The sequence below is a fragment of the Paralichthys olivaceus genome, chromosome 9 (assembly GCF_024713975.1).
Source record: "Paralichthys olivaceus isolate ysfri-2021 chromosome 9, ASM2471397v2, whole genome shotgun sequence".
Classification (NCBI taxonomy): Eukaryota; Metazoa; Chordata; class Actinopteri; order Pleuronectiformes; family Paralichthyidae; genus Paralichthys; species Paralichthys olivaceus.
In genome coordinates this window covers 23,222,452-23,243,937 of record NC_091101.1, presented here as the reverse complement: position 1 = coordinate 23,243,937, position 21,486 = coordinate 23,222,452, and the positions used below count along the sequence as shown (strand labels likewise).

The window sequence follows — 21,486 nt, the reverse complement described above, 5'->3', positions numbered from 1 at the left end:
CGAATGCCAGTCTGTAACAGTGTGTTTGCATTCTAGTAACGTCGGCCTCTTCTTTCACCTGTGACACCGCCTGCCAGAAAACATGCAAACATAGCCAGCTGGTTTATTTTTATACTCGTATAACAAGTTATTGTTTTAGCTTCAATATAGCGAAGGTAGCAAAGGTGCAGAGAAATTGGAAATGTGAAAATGAGAGAGAAGGGGAATGACACAGTTAATACCCGGCACAACTTTGTTCCCTTTTTCATTGTCTTTTTCTTTTTAACGTTTTAATCACATCGTTTCACCCGAAGCGTGGATGACATCTAGAAAATCTGTGATGGGGGAAAAAAAATATGATGTGTCAGACCATCAGGCAGATTTTAAACAAGCCACAATTTCAGCCAAATGATCTGAGCCACTGGATTTAGAGAAGACCCTCAGCATGAAGACGCTCAGTATGTAGATTTGAGGACGTTGGTGGGTGGTGTTTGTTGAAACAAAACAAGTTTGGCAAACCCGCTTTATTTAAAAACCTGTTTGATCAACTGACGCCTTGCATTTCTCTACCCGTCAGACTTCTGCCACCGCAGTTCTCAGTTAGTAAACTTCACCTTGAGGGGAAGTGAGCAGTGTTGTTGTCACAGACAGACACAAGGATCAGAACCATGAAAATAAGTTAAAGGTTAATGTAAGAAGAGGTGAGGACTGCACACAGTGTGTGTGTGTGTGTGTGTTTCATACTAAAATGTTTGCGTCGCACAAACATGCCATACAGGCAGCAGCAAACAGCTCTGGTTTGAGTTCAGACATGTGCAGGAATCAATACTGAGAGGTGAGAATTAATGATGTCTTCCTCAAATGATGACACAACAGCAGAGGAATGAGGAAGAAGTGCAGCTCAGGTCACACGAGGTGAGATTCAAACAGCAGGAAACGTTTTTGATGCAAACTGCAAAATTCAACCCGAAGAATCAATAATCATCAATTCTGCCATTAGCTCCAGTTGATCGGTTTGTTGGTTATTTAATTTTTATCTAATTTGAGTCACTTGCAACGATCAACGCTTTGTTTGACACCGTCCTTCCACTGGCATGTTCATGTCTTTGTTTTCACATTTTATTTTCTATCATTTATTTTAGCCACTGATTCCTGCATGTACTTTGTTTTTAATCAGTGTGATGTGTTTTAGTATTTGTATTTGTCCTGGCTTGTGTTTATATTTGAAACTTCCTCTTGACCAGGACTCTGACAGACGAGATGATGTACTTTAACGGGACCTTCCTGGTTAAACGAAGCACAAATAAAAGCGGCAAGTACTCGTCAAAATGTCTAACTTTATATTTTGCACATACTGTTTGTCGCTAACAGGAGTCACAGGGTTGATGCTAATTCATTTCCTCTGTGTTTGTGCTGTGAGACGGGGTTTAGCTTTCTGCCCAATGTTGTGTGTTCTGAGATAACCTGGTGAAGTTTGGTTCTGGTGAGCCAACATTCAGGAATTAGGGTGTGCAAGCTTCACTTTGTAGATAAAGGTGCAGTGAAATACAATTGGTTGGTTGTGAACTGTTGATTTTTCTTGTCTCACTTTTTTTTTTTTTAATATCCTTGTTCCGTCCCTTTGTCTGGATACGTGTCAAAATTAAATCGTTTGCGGTAAAGACATAACCTCATTGGTGGATGAAACCTCGGGAATGGTTCAAACCTGAAAATCACCCCTCGATGCTGCACTTATAAATATATTTTGGGCATTTTGTGCTTATTGATCGGACAAAGTAAGCAGGAGAAACATGCAACAAAGGACTAGAGTTGCTTCAAAGGGCTCAGAGACGTCTGCTCAACCAGGTGAGCTACAAGGCTCCACATCACTGCACCTCTTAATCAATTCTCCTGCAGCGTGGACCAAACTTTACACCCTCATTAAAACAGAAAAGTTTTTGTTCATTGTTCCATCTCATGTCAGCACTCACAGCATCAACTTGCATCATGGTGTTTCAATGGTGATTTCATCAGCTTTGTAACTAAATGACTGACAAAGGCAGGTTTTGCAGTTTCCCAGCAACAGAAGCTCGGACACTTTTAACTGTGCTTCTCAAAACAAAGGCAGCGTGGTGCGTCCTGAACAAGCAGACCCTTTGTGATAGGAACCCACTCTGGATAAGAACAGCACCAAACTTTCTTTTTAGGTCTCATTCACGCAGCGCTTCCAAGCAGCTTCTTCTCTCATTCACACAGAGTCGACACAGACGTCAATTTAGATTGAGGGTTCAGTATCTTTCCAAAAGACACTTCAGAAACTAGAGTAGAGGAGGGATCAAACCAATCCACTGTGCCTGGTGGACAACCCTCTCTACCCCCTGTACTGCAGCCTGAACAGCTGATCTCAGGTGCCACATATGGAGTTTTATAACAGTGAGGAAATATCTAAATGTCAAAAATCACTTGAGAATCCCTTCTGCCTTTGGGAGGCTTTAAAGTTTACACTCGTACCACTGGTAGGAGATGGAGGCTTTATGTTTTCTATCTGTGCAGACGATACAATGCAGCTGTATAACTGAATTAATGCATCATGGATACAACAATATTTCTTATAAAATCCAGGAGATTATATATGAAATCAGATTTTACCTGTAATTACAAGTAATAATTATAATTTATTGAAATGACTGTATTTAATTAACTGTGATGAACCTCCAGTTGATTGAGTGGAAGTTTAAATGAATGCTCTTTTTATGGAGGGGGCCCCTGGAGTCGGTGCATTGGCCCCTGGAGGTCTCTTAACGTCTTGGTGTGGTTCTGTGTGTAAACAGATGCGCCCCCTGGAGGCTGCCCGCCCCCACTGCTCCTCCTCCTCCTCCTATACTCCGCTCTCTGACTCCACGGCTCTTCATTCAGTAGAAGATGGCGGACTGCGCTCCACTATTAGATGAGGAACTCTCGTCCTTTGTCTTCAATTACCTGACAGAAAACTCCGGCAGCCAGGTAAGAGCCCGGCCTCTATGGACGCACGGGACTTTGGGCTTTGCAGGCCGGGGTGCGTCTTTGCGCGTCGCCGGCTGTGGCGCACGCTACGCCCGGTTGATGCGAGGCTTTCTCCCGGCTTGCAGGCAGCATCTCTCTGGCTCACTGCGACCCGGCGTACCGGTGTGTGTGTGTGTGTGCGCGTCTGCTCGGTCTTGACGTCTGGCTTTCACGTGTTTTCTGGAGGAACTGTCATCAGTGCGGGGCGACGAGGAAACGACGGATTAAACGAATAAACGCGTTAGTGCCGGTACCGGACGCGCAGAGCAGCCGGTGCGCTGCCGCTCGGGGGCGGATTATTTGGTATTCACAGCGCGGTCTGGAAACTTTTGACGCATTCTTCAGGGAAGTTTTCGTGTCAGTGCCGGAGACGTGGACACGTGGTGCGCACCCGAACGCGTGGATTCTTCCCGGGGACTGTTGTGATGTTCACACTTCATGATTCTTCATCCATGGTTGTTGTCGCTCAGCTTTTAAAGCAGAAAATAAAACCTGTGCGTATTTTTGAGGACGCGCGGCGCAGCTCGGTGGATTGTACGTTTGGTGGTTTTTCTCGCAGAATCGAAGGAGGATGTTGAATAAAGATAAAACTGTGACACATCCGAGCTGCGTGATGTTCTTTATGTTATAAACTGCTCTCCGCGGCACCGTGGGTTTAGCCCGGGGGATCCGTGGGTCCCCTCGCCGGGTTAACGTGCGCAGTGCCCGGCGCGCTGTAAAGTTAAGCACCTCTCTGGTTCTTGAAATGTTTCCAGATTCTTCCAGATCATAGGTTCATGCTCATGAGGGGGAGAACCGGGGTTTCTATGTTTCTGTGCAGCTGGAAGAGTTGGGGCTGATTTTGCGTTTTCGTAACCGTTTTCGTAACCGTTTGCGTAATCGTTTGGAAGCGGTTACGACACCGTACAGGTTCTCACGGTCGTTTGCTTTGGCGAAGGGAAAACTGCGGATCCCTGCGTTATGTTTGCCTGGAGTGAGGATGATGATGATGAAGAATGATTTGTTAACCCCAGTGTTGCTTTGTGGATACGTGGAAGAATCGTATTGCATTGAATTTCAAGGAAAAACCAAGGCGCCATACTGCGTTCAGTATGCTGCACAATTAAGGGATTCCTTGTTTTCCTGCAAACGTGCATATCCTCTAACATAATATTTCATATTATAATGAATGGGCGTCATGTTTAATAAGTTTCGGCTGTCAGTCAACACACCAAGCAGCAGTGTTTAAAAAGATATGTCAACTTTTGTAACTGGTATTCCTGTTAATCCCCATATAATCTCCTGCTGAAGTTCCCCTCGGAGGGCGGCAGCTAGTAGTGTCTAACAATGAAAGAAGTTGATATTTAATCTTAATCAAGTTATGTTTTGCATAAAATAAGTATCCCGAATTAACTATAGGAAGGTATTCATGAACAACGATGGAAATCTGTGTAACATGACACGGTCATTTATTCACAAATAGAAGAAAATTATAAATGAGTAGTTTTCCAAACTGGATTCGGTGAAGGAATTGGAACTTTATCAGGTCTCATCTCCATCTTCCTGCTGCTGTGGATTCACGCTGCCACAACACGCACGGATCATTCGCGTGCACGTAAACCCATAACACGGTCTGTCATTGGAAAACAGGACCCCTGTGTTTACTGCATAAGATTGCGTCACTGTGATAATGTGTGTGTTATTGCTCTGATTGCACGGTCATTGGATGGTGTGTGTGTGTGTGTGTGTGTGATTGGCAGTCTAAGCAGGTTAATTCAGTGTGTGTTGGGATCCAGGGAGAATGTGGGCTATTTATAACATGCAGCAGTGACATGTGCCCACACACACACACACACACACACACACACAGATGTGTGCTGCATTATGTGAAGAGGTAGCTGAGAGGAAACAGCCCTCAGACACACAAATTACAGTCGTATAACAAAACTACAGACGTCCTATGACATCACTGCTGAAATATATGAACTCATTGTATATATTATGTCCATTGATATATTTTTGATTAGTATGTCCCGTGGTATCACTCTAATATTCCTGCAGACCAAGTCCATGTATCTGATAAGCCTTTATAATGTGAACACACACGAGCATGTTCACATAATATATTCAGTGATGACCCTATTACTCCTGAAAGACGTTATGCTACTGAACCAATAAATTATACATAATAGTAAATTGAAGATCCTCATTCAATTCAAGTGTGGTGCCCAACGTTTCCAGTGATTCGCAATTTGTCAGACTGGATTCTGGAGAAATGTGCATAAAATAGCGAAATGGACAAAAACATTGAGTTTCCTATTCGTACGTTTGCCTCGTGTTTGCAGTAAAAATCTTTCTCGTGGGACTTGTGGTGTCGAATCGCTGCAAAGTCCTTGAGTGACACAGAAAGGTAAAGTGCAACCTGAGCATGAGGAACAGAAAGAAAATCAAAGTGCTCACTGTATCACTCCTTCATTTCTTTCTTCTTGTGTAAAACGATAAGGTTATCTATGGTACAAATGCAGCATTAATATGTTACTATTTACTCAGGGCTATTAGAGCTGTTCCACCCCCCTCTCCCTCACCCTCTCTCTCTCCCTTCCTCACATCCTTTGGTGTGTGTGTGTGTATGTGTGTGTTGCTCGCCCCTACCGGCTGATTATTGTAATACTACTCTATCCTCGTGACTGGAGTTACAGAACAGGGCTGCAGCAGTCATGTGAGTTGTAGTGGAGGGAGGGAGGGAGGGAGGGAGGCGTTACTCCTGACGTAGTGGTCTGACGGGCAGCTCCCCCATCCACGCCTCCTTTTAGCATGTGACTGCTCCCCCCCTCCTCTCTCGTTCTCTCTCTGTAACACAGTCCACCTCTCTCACTCGCTCTTACACATACAGTACACATGCCTACTGTAAATCCTCTCATCCTGCCGTCTCGTTCAAACACTCTCTCCGTCCTCGTCCCGTCTCCCTCTACCTCAGAGGCGTTTTATGATATATTTAGAATCTATCGCACACAGAATAAATGAACATTTAAATCTTCTGCGAGAAAAACAAGAAGTCCGATATGCAAAAGTTAAACAGTGTTTTGCAGCATTTAAATTTAAAGAAATGTGGCGCTCAACAGTGGTGGCATTGGTCGACTGGATGGAGTCGCTGAGATGATTTCTTCTCTGCATCTTTTTATTGCTGAGTTATTTCAAATTTGGGTCAAAAGGTCGTTGTGGTTCACTCTCATAATGAATTTATGAAAGACCTGATAAAGTGCGGTTGTTTTTAGGCGACTGTCGCTTTCACACAGTGATACGTCTTCACATCAATATCAGCGGGTATAAACGCAGGTTTTGCCAATAGAGGAGTTAACCTTTCTGTTTTATTTTCCTCGGTGAATCATGTTCGACATCAACAGCGTGCAGGAAACTGAGAAGCTCTCTCACCTGCCTGTCTTGCCAGTGTTACAGGATAAAAAAGAAAAATATGACTGTTGCACGTTGTTCCTAAGATGAAACACACAATAAGTACACAAATGTGTTTGGCTATTAAAGCATCATAATAACAGAGAGGAAGCAAATGTGCGCGTTAACGCAGTTGTCATGTTTCCATCACTGCCGATATAAAACCTGTCTACTGCAGAGTCATTTGACCTGAGAGTGAACGCTGGTTGTCTCCATTCACATCGCAGCCAGATGTTAATGGGTGTTTGTGGGTTTTGTGAGCTTTAGTTAACCTGAACAAGTTTTAGCTAGTTGATTATCCAGTGGCCTCATTCATCAAAGATGTTGATGTTTAGGCTGAAATCACTCTCCACTGCTATTATCTGAACACTTCACCGATCCAATTGAATGCTGTTAAAATGAATCACAAATGAATTTTGAATCAGTTTTCCTTTGGAACCATGGATTTGCTGTTTCACTCTGTCTGCAGCTTTCTGACTGGACCTGTTACGAGGATGATCTCAGTGCAGTTTGTCTCTCAAATGTACTTCAGTGCTAATCATTGACCGGGTGTCGAGGGGCCGGTCTTGGTCCGTTCAGGGGATTGACTCTGGGAAGATCAGGCTGGCTTAACGTCAGTCGCCACATCCTGCTGGAACAGGGCACAACCACCCACAGCCCACATGCTGGTAAAATATTAGCCATGGCTCATTCAGCCTGTTCTGTTCTGCGATTTCACAAAGTCACATGATGGTTTCCAGTGAGAAAATGTGGAATCTCCTGTTTCTCATTTTTAAAATTCTACATTTGCCTTTGAGATCAGAATACAGTGTGATGACAGGTATGATACAGCCGCATTACATCTTTAAGATCACATATGAAATTTCAGTTCTGTTCAGGCCTGGAAGTCAAAGATGTCAAGTATAAATAGCTGCACCGGTTTCCTCAGCAGTCATAAAGTTTTATTGCAAAAGCGGCATCTACATTACCTCACTGTACTACCATACAGTAAAGACTGAGCCCAAATATTCTGGGATTGAAAGTGCGTTTTGTCTCTTGTGACGCTGATAAAAGTTGACTGCCAACTGCACAACCATCAATTTACCTCTTAATTTGAGAAGTGTGATGAAAAATGAGAACAGTCGTGAGTTTGAGGTCAAAACAAGTGAAAAACATTAAAAATACTTTCTAAGAACGCCTTGTGCCCAGACATCAACAAATGACTCACAGCTTCCATGTGTGCGTCCTCTGTGCTTCAAGTTAAACTACATGTTATTATCAAGTAGACTAATGAAGATTAAACTCATCTCTTAAGTGTTTAAAACATTAACTGCGCCGGTGAAACGACGCCTACACGTACACCGAATGGAAAACTTAATAAAGCTTAAAGCCATTACTGAGCTGCTGTGTAGCTCTACAGAGCCTCATACTGTCCGTCAGCACTTTATCCTATAACCACCATACCTCTGGTGTGTATGTGCATTTGCTCCCACTCAGCAGGCCGCTCTCAACGCTGGCTATCCGGTGACCCCATCCAATTTTGTGCTGGAACTTGCCCAGTCCCTTGCAGACCACGTCTAGCTGTGGAGCTCAGTTTAGCTTGATTTAATGCGAGTTGTTGTCAAGTTCAGATTCTAATTCACCAGTATGAAATATAAGCATCATCTCTGTATTGTTTTTCCATAATGACTAATTGATTTAGAATAATTCAAATTACAGTATAGGTCATTTCATTGAAGCTCATCTAATGCAGGAAATGATGCTTTTATTTGACTTTTCGGTTACAGTAAAAGCAGAAAGACGCTCTATGTCTAAAATATTTGATAGTACAACAAATAGTTGTATTGTGAAAATACCCAAGTAAGAAATAGACGCGAGATCAAATGATTCGTCCTTTTAATCTGTTGTGAGGGCTCATAAACCTGGTTACATCGACGACTGAATGAAACAGCTCTGGATCAACACAAATGTCAAAGACGCAAGTGTGGAAAATGCTCTCTGGCTGACATGCTAATGGGGAGTGGCTAAAACTGAGCGCTAAAAGGTGGATTACTTCTTTCAATGAAGTGAATGAGGTGTGAGAGCTCCTGCAGAAACCTGCCCGTCCCCATGGTGACAAAAAAGTGGGTGGAAATACAAATAATTGATTTTCATGGTATATAAGCTCGACTTATTATGCTTATATACAAGCAGGTATAGGTGCGGCACTTTCTGGATACAGGCAAATAAACTGATGTAGATCCAACAGTGACAGAGATGAGCGAAAGATCCAGACAGTGAGGACAGACAGACAGACAGTGAGGACAGACAGGCAGACAGACAGACAGACAGACAGACGGACGTATAAATAACAAGGCTTTGAAGTTCCACACAGGAGTGATGGATACAGGTGTCATTGGCACTGACTGGGATTTACACTTTGCCAGGGACAGACACATAGAAAGCTTTATTTGCCAACATGTTACCCGTCACCTTCCCTGTTCACAGATTTCAGTTGTGTTCTTTCGTGACACACATCCATATTCATCTTGTTGAGCTGTTTTGTCTCAGGTTTGCTGTTTCAAGCCCAATTCTGTGCCATTATCTCTCTCTCATGTCTTTCTTTTCTGTCTGCGTGAGTCGTGATGTGCGATGCTGCAGTGTTCAGCCCCACAGTGACTCACCTGTCCCTTCTGTCACTGTGCTGGACACACACACAGCGTGCATCACTTGCACAGTATAGGTACAGAATGTGCACGAAAAGCTTGAGGCTCATTTACGCTGCTTTTACATGCGAATAGAGACGCGTCAAATCATGTTGCTGTCTCTGCCGTCATACTTCAACATGTGTCCTTTACATTGAGGTGTGGTACTGCTCTGTTTGGTCCATTTCATTCGTAACCCTGATGCATTCACAAATACAGACACAGCTCAATCGCAGATTAATACAGATTATAAATCACTGCTACCTGTAACGAGCAGGTCAAAGGTCAGCGGTCGATAAAACCAAATGTTCCTCTGACTATAATCTGAGAGGAGGAAGGATTGTGTCGTAGATGCACTCGTTTGATTTACGGTGTGTGTTTGTTTGCATTTCCTTTAACGTGAAGTTAAAGAAACCGATATGTGTTCACTCTGTTGCTGTTAACATTGACTCTGGTCTGGTTAGTGTTTCCTAACCCAGCGCTCCCTTGGCCTCTGGTGGCTCCAAGGTGCTTAGTGTGTGTGGGTGTGTGTGAGTTCAGTTTACTATACGTGTGATTATGTGTAGTTGATCCTCATCGTGTGTGTGCGTCAGAGTGGGCGATGGGAATATGGCTGCTTCCTCTGAAATCCCTCTGTGGTTCATCAGGCATCCGGCTTAGACGCCGACCCCCCCACGGGGCCTGTGACTGTGTGTGTGTGTGTGTGTGTGTGTGTGTGTGTGTGTGTGTGTGCGCGTCTTAAACTGAGCTCATAAACTGCATGTGTTGTCTTTGTGTGTGTCTGAGTGTCACATGTCGGAGTGTGCTGTTGCGAGCTAACTTGCTAGCAGAGGCAGGTGAGGGGGTCCCTCAATAATTAATTGCTTGGTGATTCGTCAGCTGCTCTCTCGGCTTTACAGGCTACAGCTGACACTCACGCACACACACACACACACACACACACACACACACACACACACACATTAAAGCTACAAGATTCTGGATTAAATAAGGATCATGGTTCTCATGCTTGCATCTGAGATTGATGATGATCTCTCTCCCTATTGTTTGAGGAAACCACTTTCTGTAAAAATGAAATATAACCTCTCTAAGTTAAATATAAGTGCTGAACAGTCAAAATCTCTGTTTGTGGTTGGTTTCTTAGCTACTACCTTGTCAAGCAGTTGTATGTAAATATATAATGTAGTGTGCCACTATATGATGTTCTGATCGTCCCCATCTTCCAAACAGTGTCATGCAGTCCTGTTGATAGCGTCAGGAGTAATTAGAGGCCGTTGCATTAATGCAGTGCTTCTCCCTGCTAATGAAAATGTGGCACAATTGATTTCCTTGAGATTGTGAATCCAAATTGCAATTTTAATATGATTAATTGCACATGAGGGTGACTGCAGATATCATCTGGACTCATTTAGTGCCAGCTACCAGTGTTATTATCATCCATTGATTTCAATCCTGATTATCTGTCATCAACATTTTCTCTGTTTAATCTTAGCTTCATCTTTAGTCTCTGCTGCAGGACACAAGTTCTAATCTTTAGCCTGTTCTCCAGCACAGGGATAAACAGGGCTTACTGACCAGTGTGGTTTGGTGCCAAACACAGCTACACAATACTCCTTCATTAGTTTGGATTCCACCAGCGAGGCCATATCAGGCTACACCTCATTCCTGTTTCTGCCTCCTTTTAGCCTAATTTGGACCTACTGAGATTATGTGGTGTTATACATTAGGCTGCCTCACCGTCGCACAATGTAAGAAGGATCATTTCTGAATGAAGTGATTTAAAATCTAAGAGGAAGCAGCTTATGATGCCTTACTTACTTAGGAAACAGTGCAGTGCCTGTTCAAAATGTGGGGTTAGGCCTTATTTCTTGGATGCAGCTTGTGTGGTTAGTCGACCTTGTTTGGTATCGCTCCGCTCGGATCCAGCAGAGAGGTTCCGATACCAATGCCGGTATCTGAATTGCCTCTGATACCAAAAATCAGGTCTTGACGAGTACACGATTCTATGTATCGATCGATAAAACTGCAATTTTATTTTACAGCAGATCACTTCATGGTAATATGTCTGGCTGAAGAGGCATAAAACAGTAAAAAGGCGACATGCACGATAAGTAATAATTCACTGTTGATTATGGCCAATTACTGCACTTGCAATATCATAAGAGTTTGCATCACGCAAAGAGTTCATTGAGCCTAAGGCAATAAAGGACAAACTGCATCAGGAAACGATTAAATGATGTTATAAATTGTAAGAACAGCCCTAAAGCAAGAGAGATAGTAGACAAACTTGACTTGTTGTTTACTGTTCTACTATTTTTATTTTACTGGTATCACATCAGTATTCGGGAAAGTGTAGTTATCTGAATTGTCATCAGGAAGAACATCAGGAAGGAACATCTCTAGTCTGTGTAACAGAAAGGGCGGTTTCAGTTGAGTTTAAACTTTCTTAAAATCCTGGCATGTCCGCGCTGTAAACTATTGGCTGCTGCAGTGAAGTCCCGCCTTTATCTTCATGTTACATAATGAAGAAGTGATGTTGGGAATCAATCGTCTACAAATCAGCTCAGTTCCAACAACTGAGGTTTGAAGAGGTTGAGATCCACGAGATCCGTTGGACGACTGGTTGTCAAGAAAATTTAAATTCTGACCGAGATGCCTCCATTTATAGTAGAGTTTCTACTTTAATTTGACATTGCAGTCTCTAATGTGATTTACGCTCTCCAGAGTAACGATGTGGAATAAAGGCCTCCAGTGCAAGTGAACAGGAAAGGCCAGAGGTCACAGTGTCAGCAGAGGAAACTCCCCTCAGATCAGGACGAGGACAGGACAGGTCTTTATAGACTCGGAGCCTCAGCGGCATCTTTACATCCAGTTTGCATCCTACCTTGCATGCACACTGCACGGTTTTCCTAACACTCCTTCCCCTGAGGTGGAGCAACAGAGCAGCACTCAACCGTGTAAAGTGTCCAACACGCACAATGGCTTCATTGCGTGTATGACAGTGGGAGGATGAGGGAGCAGATATGGTGGGAGGAAGAAGAGGAAGAAAAACCCAGCAGCTAAAAGACACTGGCGAACGAGTCTTATTAGATATTCATCCACTGCCTCTGGGATAATTATATGAAAATGTATTTGGATGGTCGCTGTGTTCCAGGTTGTCGCTGTTCTCACTGTGACTCGAACCAGAGTGTGATGTGAAGATGTAAATTTCTCCCCCTCTCTCTCACCAGGCTGTAGTTTTAATACAGATTATGTATTTAACAGTCAGTGCTGTGATTCTCTGTTATCGTCTCTCATCACATTCTCATCTTCCTTTCCTTCTTCATTTATGGTTTTTATCTCGGTGCCACATTCAGATGCTCAGCAGCTGGGATTTAACAATTTCATTATTTATTGCAAAACCATCATTCACATCCCATTTAACCATTTGCGGCTCAGTATGATCAGTGTCTTGGTCGACGTGTCTGTGAGAGACTTTTTCCTGTGGGGCTGTTTCTGCCACTTGAGACTCTGACGGACATTTTAAACAAGTTTCCGACATTTAACAGACTCATTTTTATTTTTACATCTGTGCTTGTTTGTCTGTTAGTTAGCACGATTACTTACCAACAGATGCATGGTTTCGAATGCGCTTGCAGGTATTCGATTAACTGAGAAAGTAATTATCATATTGCAAATGACCGTTGTCACAACCCTAATTGGATTTTTGCAAAGCTGTTTGTCAAGCGTTTGCATTTATTGAACATATATATATAACAACGCTGGCCCTGCATCGTTGCATTATTTCTTATTCTCGTATTGTCTCAAACGTCAACAGGTCCACATTTAACTCAACACTGTGAATAGTGACTATTATTGAAATTATTTTACCTCTACATGTGATGTTTGCCTTTCTGCACACTCTTTTTGTCTTTCTGTATAAATATTGTAATTCAGGTCAACTTTGCATCAAACATCCAGATATTGACTGTGTGTGTGTGTGTGTGTCTGTGTGTGTGTTTGTGTCATCTTCAGTTTTTGCGTCAGAAAGTCGATAAATCATGTTGTGTTGAGATTGTCCCCTTCTTCTGTACGCTGTACATACCTGCAGAGGCACAGGTTATAGTGGGCTTACAGATGTGCAGTATTTCATGTAGGGATGAGAAGTGATGCATGCATATGTCCCTCATCTAAATTCTCCCTCACGTCTCAGGCCTTTTATCCGACTTGTATCCAAACATGTGCAGATGTGTGTGTGTTCCATGTGTCCTTAGCTAACCTTTCCTTGTAATTTGTATTCATCACAGGGGCTTTGTTGCTATATTGATAGTGTCAACATGAGCATGAGACTATTTGTCATTCTCTGCACATGCACATGCACACACACACATACACGTCGCAGCTGTGTACAACACCTGAGGGAGATGGGAGGTTGAGGGAGAGGGAATCCAATCTCACCCAGCAACTCAGGGCTTTGTAGGAAAACGTGCGGAGGCCGAGCAGTCATGGAGCTCGCAGGCCGCCCTATTTCTTTAAAGCTCTCCTCCTCTGTTACCGGATTTATCATGGGGGTAGCCACCAGGGAAATGTCTTATTTTAAAGCAGAGCGTACCGCATGCTGTGTCAGTTTCTAAAATCTGACGAGATGAGAGGTGGAGGAGATGAGAGAGGATGCTGATAACTCAGTGGCACGTCGACGTCCAGCGGAGTCTGATGTTGTCCATCTCTACACATTTGTACAAGAAGTGGCATTTGAAGCGTTTAACAGACGAGGGAAGCGGGTGGGTTTGTATGTCAGGAATGTGGGCATCAATCCGCTAAAAGGGAATCATGCGGCTCCATCACCGCTGATGTAATGCACTGCAATTAAAATCCTTTTAACGTATTTTACTCTGCATCGCTATTGAGGCATGATTGATACTGCAGACATTGAGGAGCTTTTGATGCTTCTGCGAGATTGTAAAAATGCAGAATTCCTAGTCTCTATTAAAATATTGAAGAGTAAAGTCTGAAGCTGTAAAAAATTAGATTAAAATGAGCTACTATTGTAAAAGAGTAAGGTTTGTTCACTGTCTGCTGCAGTTAAGTATCTGGACTTTGACTCTTCCTGCTGTAATAATAAAACTTGGGAGATCAATGAGAGGTGTGCGAGTGCTGGAGGTGTAAATGCTGCTCCCACATCAGTTTGGGCTCCGTCACAGCCACAACATAGGTCTCTCTCTCTGTCTCTCTCACCTTGACGAGGTGCCAGTGTTTTGGCTGGGGCTTGCCCCGACTTAGCTGACAGACAGATCGAGTTGTAAAGATGTCTGGACTGCAGATGGGCAGGCACCCAACTGCACAAACACATCATCTCTCGTCCGAGACAGACACTATAGCCCGCCGGACCGAAGAGGTGACGCACATTAAGGGGCACCCTCCTGTTGCTCCTCTGCCAACCAAAACGTATACATGCTGGAGTGTCTATTCCCTCCCAATAATCCACAGGTTCAACAGGATTATTGTATGGAATTACAACCCCGTGCTTCACAGGGTGCGGGATTACACAGTGCTTTTAAAGGAAGAGCCTACATTGGTTCCTGTGAGGGAGTAACGCAGCAGTGGGGATGTAACCGTGCTGGACACAGTAGTGATGGACGGCTGTGGCTCAGGGGTACAGTGGTTTGTCCACTAACCGGACTGTTGCTGATGATAATCATCATGTGACTGCTTCGGTTATTTTAGTTTAAAGAGTTGAACACAAACTGTGATGGTTGGTTTATCTCTACTGTGGCCTACTGCACCCTTGTGTGTGTGTGTGTGTGTGTATGTGTGTGTGTGTGCGTGTGTGTGTGTGTGTGTGTGTGTGTGTGTGTGTGCACGCGCAATTGGGCTCTCAAGGGCAATGTTGTAAATGGTAGAAAAGGTTAAAGGAAATTTCCATGGGATGGTGTAAGGGAATGAGGACATGAAGAGGGAGTGCAACATTGTTTGAAATGGTGCAGTTCACACACACACACACACACACACACACACACACAGACACACACACAATCATCGTTGCTCCTCTGCCATTACTCCACTTAAAAAGCCATTTGTTGTTATTTTTAGATTTTAGATGCTTACTCAGATAAAAGTCACATTAATGTCTATGAACGGTTCTCTGTGTGTGTGTGTGTGTGCGCTAAAACAGTGAGTGTGTGTGTTTATAAATAGGTTCTGTGGTACAGATGTGCACTTGTCTCTGTCACATCACACACATCTGACTTGTGCATCATCTGATTCCACCATAATCAGGCTGTGACTAGAGGATGTCCATGTTGGTTTAGATAACCAATAAATTCCAGCTGGAGCCTCCACCATTGATTCTACCTCCAGCCTTCAGAATAAACAAGGCTCTGAGTTGCAGAGTAACTGCCGACCAATATAAAAACTCAATAAATTACCTTTCTGTAGGTGTTCAGAATGTAATAACCTCATATTGTGACACATGGTAATGTGATAATTCGTAACGTTAAACACTTTATGGGGGAGTTTTCTTGCAGCGATGGGCTCAGGCGGCTCAGTGATGGAAAGTTGAGATGTTTGTGTGTGTTATGTTTGAGTGTGTGAGTCATGCGTGTGGGTTGCAAGCGAACAGCAGGCTTCTACCTGCATAAGAGAGTGAGGTGGGTGAGGCCATTAAAGTCCCTTGAGATGCGTTCACAAACAAACACACACACACACACACACACACACACACACACACACACACACACACATTAATTCCATATATGGCGAGTGTGTGCATGTTCCCAGTAAAACAGGCATCGTTGTTGTTTTCAACTCAACTGTAACTTTCCACTGTCCTCTCGAGCTTTGCTTGTTCTTATTCTACATTTTATCCCACCATCATCTCTCTCTCTCTCTCTCTTTCGCTCTCTCTCTCTCTCTCTCACTTTCTCCCTCTCATTTTCTGTGTGCTCCTCTTCCTCTCTCCCTCTATTTCTCCATCCATCTCTGTCTCTCTCTCTCTCTCTCTATCTCACTCATTGACCTACTTCCCAATGGCTGGCTGCTCAGGCTTGCGTGACCACAGTGCTCAGTGCTGCGGTGATATGACATTACACACACACACACGCTACACATGGACAGGGGCATACAGTAATGCTTACACACACATATTTACTGCTGCACATGCGTGAACATTCATACCATGCATGAAGGGTGTAGACCTGCCTGCTGAGTGCTGTCTCATTAAGCCTCAGCACCAACAATTAGTAGTTTTGGCTGAGAAACATGGTGATAATCAATAAAGATAATGCTCTAATATTGGTATTTATCACGCAAATCAAGCAATGAATGAGTTCCACATGTTGTCTTATGTTTTCAATCACAATAATCTTGGATTTATTTATGAAAATTGCAGATTTCTCTTGAACGAAAAACAAAATATGATCATAAATCACAAAGAAGCTGCTTTACAATGAATGCATGTGTTATCGCCCGTCCCTGCTGAGAGTTTACCCTCATAATAATTGAATAAAGCCAAATGACTTTGACCTCAATGTTAAATATCACAGTGTTATTATACAGATACCGTCATAATTGGTAGTAAGATTAGCTGAGTCGGACATAATCACCATATCTGCAAACAATCTGAAGACTTTTGTTTTGAAAGCTTAATCCAGTTCCCCAGAGATTCACTGCTTTACGTCAAAAATAGGGGTCAGTCAGAAATAAGTAACACTAAAGTGAAGGATAATAATACTCTTGTGTAAGTAATATAAAAATATAGAAAAAATATGAATGGGATAGAAACTAGTATACACATAAAACTGAATTGAAACGATATTGTCATTGTGTGTGTGTCACAATCACAACCTCAGTCTGTCTGTCGGTGGTGAATATCCGTTCTTTGTCAACACATTGAAAACGAGTGGCATCTTGCAGAGCGCACTCCGAAAATACCGCCACACCCATGTTATCGTCTGTAGTAAGTTTCTCCAGTTTTTGTTTGTTGCTCATTGTTTGCCTCGTACGCACCAGGGCGGGGGTTCTCTTGACAGAGGGAATGCCGCCGCTATGATGCAACATGTCCAACCATCTGAATTCTTTAATGATGAGTGTGTGCTTGTATGAGTATGTGTTTAAACGTGTGGAGACATCTGTAGTATGCATGTGACAGAGGAGTGTGAGCACTTTTTCCAGTGTTTATGTTGGTATTTGTGTGCGTCGTCACTGAATTTGAACGGAGAAGTTAGACAGTTGAGCGGTTGGGTATCTTTCCACCGTAGAGAGGATCAGTTCACTCTGGTTTAATTGTCCCGTCGCTGTAGGAACTCTTCTTCGTGTGTTTACCCTGCTTTCATACTCAGTGTTCTCCTGGAATGGGTTTACCGAAGTCAGTGCATATGGAGGCGGATTGAGCAGAGATTTATGCTCAAACACACATTTCCAACCAGCACAGTTGTCTTCATGCACTGGATAAATATTAGCACAGGTTTCCCCTTCATTGTCATTGATTGGGTTGAAAGAGCCTGTGGAATGGCATTAAGACATTCATTAGGGATGAGTCATCATGGCTGGGTGTTGGTAGGAGATTTTTGAATGCGCAGGTTAGGACTCCGAAGCTGTTGTCGTGAGTATAAGTGCTTATCAATCACTTTTATCTGTCTATGTGTGACAGAATGGAAACCTTGGTGCACCCTGCTTTTCCTCAGGTGAAAGCTGTGACAGGCTTCTGCTCTCTGCAGCCCTGCACAGGATAGAGGATGCATGGATGGAATAAATGATTTTCTACACCAGTGCACCTCAGAGAATGTTATTGGTGTCAAAGCATAGCTCAACACAGGTGCTATGCACACTGTGTCTTTTAGGGCTCTGCTGTCCTCGGACAACGGTCGAACAATGAACCAAAATTTTGTTTGTCCGAAAGAGGTTGTCTGGGTTCGGATCCAACGATTCCTTTGCAGAGTATTCACATTTCTTTGGATTTGCAGGAAGTTGAGAAAGCATCAAACAATAGAAGAAGAAAAGAAGAGGAAGTAGCTGCAGGTTGGTGCAGTCTTCACCTCCATCGATATGATATGTGAAGTAAACGTAGGTGATGACAGCAGGGCGTACGTATGTCAGACACAATTCTTTAGTGCGCTCGCTCTCTGTTTAGTCAGTTTCACCTAAGCGACAGTAACATCAGCTTCACCACTGACAGTATTGATTGGTAACGCTGATCCGTCTTCAGACTTGAACTGGCGGCCAATGAGAAGTGTTTTCAGTGGCCGCTGTTTAACTCTCTAATGTATAAATAAGTAATCCATCAAACTCTGATGATCACTTTGAGATATTGAATACAATATCTCACCCAATAAAACCTAATTGATATTTGTTCTTTTCATCACACCTCACTTCAGTCTGGTTGTGCACACACACCTCGTCGTGCTTTCCCCTCAGCTCTGCTCCACTTTGCACTTTTCTCAGCAGAGCCTGACCTCATTTTAACTCCCCTCTTTTTTTGGTTTCTCTCCCTCTTTTCACTTTTCATTTACTCACCCCTCAGTTGCTCTTGATGCCTCTCTTGTCTCTGCTCCTCTCTAGTTACTGTATTCCTTCCTTTCACTCTTTTCTCTTTTTCCCTGATTCATGTTGGTTGGCTTTGATGTTGGCACTGCTCCCTATCTCTCTCTCTCTCTCTCTCTCTCCCTGCGTTTCACTTGAATATCGTTCGACCAAGAGTTTGGAGCTGCCTGGCCTGAGATAGCAGTTACTAGGGCAACACACACACACACACACACACACACACACTGACTCAGTGACAAGCACAGGTTACCGTAAGTGACTGATGGATGTTTTGTCAATCAAATGTGAGATTTAGTTTGACAGCACACGCTCACACACTGACAGGGTGAGGAGCACAAACAGTGCCAGAGGCCGACTGTCACGGCAGGAAATAGAATCGCACTCACACACACACACACACACGGAGAGAAGGCCTGCGAGGCTTCGTGGTCTGATAGCTTATCAATTCCTCTGCAGGTGACTTCTTCAAGACAAGACGATTGAGGGAGGAAGAGAGAGAGTAGACAAAAAGAGACGGACAGGTGAGGAGAGTGGGAGAGAGAGATAATGAAGTGCAGAACGAGAGACATCATTTAGGCAGAGTAAAGCAAATGTTCAGTCGACTCCTGTGAGGTTTGAGAAAGAGCCGCAGACACCTGCCCTTTGAACTTCCTGTTATCAGTCACGATCAGGTTTTATTCCTTCCTAAGAATATGAGCTTATTCAGCCGCACATAAAGTGAGACAATGGCCCTCATGTAAAAGCTGTGATTATTGACGGCTGTGTTGTTTAAAGACTGGAATGAATGAGAACGGAATCACTCTGGGTAATCCAAGCTAAACCGAGCTAATCAGTGAGCCATGGAAAAGCTGCATTTCGTCCTGCAAGTGGACGTCCGGGCTGAAAAGTCGCCATATTTGGCCATGATTTCTTCTGCACTTTTAACTGGGACAATTAGTGAGGCTGCAGAAGCCCCTTTATGGTCGTTTTAGTGGTAAGACGAATTCTGACCTGTCCTGTTACTGCAGAGCAAAGCAGGCTAACAAGCATATGTCTCGTTATGTTTCTGCAGTGACAATTCATACAAATGAGAATTGCATTGCTTTATTTCATGATAAGACACCAAGCAAACCAGACGTAAGTGGCTCGAGTTAACTCTGAGGGTATGTTGTAGGATTGTCCTCATAGTGTAAATACAGATGTACGACATGTCCGCTCCCAAAAAATCTTGTTCACCCCCTGTGCCTCCTCCATGTGAGTGGATGGGACATGGACCAAACTGAAGAATTAAATTATTCGTCACGATGGTTTCTGTCATTTTAATGAAACGTTTTTTCTCTTAATTTTGGTTTTCATTTGTAATGTGATCATGATCGACTCAGGATTGGTCGAGTGCACGACCCCGATACTGCACCTCCACAACACTAATGCATCTGGGATATTCTTACTTCATTTTTGTGCAATGGAAGGAAGTGGAGATGCGCCGTCCCCCTTTATTTACAGTCTATGGTTAGGCCTCTGTTGCTCCTCCTCTTTTAGAGCTGCAGCAGAGATCACGCTATAGTTGGAAGCCACTGTTTAGTCCAGTTTTTCCTTTTTTCACGAACACTGGGTAAAGCTATTTGATACTCAGGTCAGAGCCAGGCAGGTCTTTTGTGGCTTTTATGTGTGTTTGGGTGATGTTAGTGCCATATTGTCTTATTATGTAGTGGACCGCCCACTAGGAAGACTGAATGATTATCCTGTGTTTTGTGTGTGTGTGTGTGTGTGTGTGTATGTGTGTGTATGTGTGTGTGTGTGTCCTGCTCCCATTAGAAAGGCAGCCATGGTCCGGTTCATTAGCTCTGTTGCCAGCAGCTGAATGAGGAGCTGAACACCTCGGAAACCAGCTGAGAAAAGCTTTCTGGAGCGTTCTGTGTTTCCTATAGCGCTCTGGTCATGCTCTTGTATCGTGGCCACCAGTGTGACAGGGAGACACACCACCTTGTGAGCAGGGATGCTCTGTTAATACATCTGAAAAAGAAATCCACTTGCCTGGATGTTTTAACATGCAGTGGTGGACTCCAGCAGAACAGAGAGCTCTTAGCTGATGTAATGCTCCCTCTGGCAGCCATATTGGACATCTTCAGCTCATAAATAGTGGCAGTGAAGTGCTGATTGTTCCTGACTCCATTTGAGCTTGGAATCGAACGGTTATTTCCTGTTGTTTCTTGGTGGGAAACGTCTTGGTGAAGAGAAAGTTTTACTATTGAACTGTGTCCTGAAGTGCAGGTGAAACAAATTGACTTTATCAGACCTTTTATTGGAACAGCTGGTCAGGGATTTAAGTTGTCTCATGTTTCACTGCTCGGTTGTAAGATGTTTGGACGACTACAAGAGAAGTCTGAGTAGTTGTGAGACATAAAATGGGTCAGAGAAGAAGACGAAACAAAAATTTAAATGTAAATCCCAAATTTAAATCCCCAAAAAAGTTGTGATGTCGCATTATGTCTCTAAACAGGGATTTCTCTCATTGATCTGTTGAAGGAGTCCGACATGGCCGATGGGAGATTAGTGTTCCAGCCTCTGTAGTTTGGCGCGAAGAAAAATGAGGTTGCCAACAAGGAACAAGGAACAAACTCCCATAAAGGATCAATTGCAGTAAATTGTTCCAAATGTTGGCCCAAAGTCTTTGAGAAAATATTACATTAACAATGTATAAAGAAAAATATGATCCGCTGTTAAAGCATAAAGAACAGTGAAGTTAGGGTTGAGCAACATGTAATAATGGTGTGTGATCTTTGATGAGCAATAAGCCGTAAAGACGAGTTCAACAACCATCAGATGCTAATAAAAAAAATCAGCTGGCTTCATATGAAAGACGCCTACGCTTTTTGGTATATATATAATTGAAGGCAGA

At 43.3% G+C, this 21,486-nt stretch overlaps 1 protein-coding gene across 2 annotated transcripts in view; it reads left to right on the top strand.

Moving 5' to 3' along the window:
* Window positions 1-2,801: 2,801 nt before the first annotated feature.
* Window positions 2,802-21,486, top strand: part of ppargc1b (peroxisome proliferator-activated receptor gamma, coactivator 1 beta) — an 81,357-nt gene continuing 62,672 nt past the window's right edge. For both annotated transcript variants that reach the window (XM_069531388.1, XM_020085078.2), the window contains exon 1: window positions 2,802-2,961. In XM_069531388.1, the coding sequence (XP_069387489.1) occupies window positions 2,881-2,961 (81 nt within the window). In that variant the 5' untranslated portion in view covers window positions 2,802-2,880. The remainder of the gene's footprint in view (window positions 2,962-21,486) is intronic.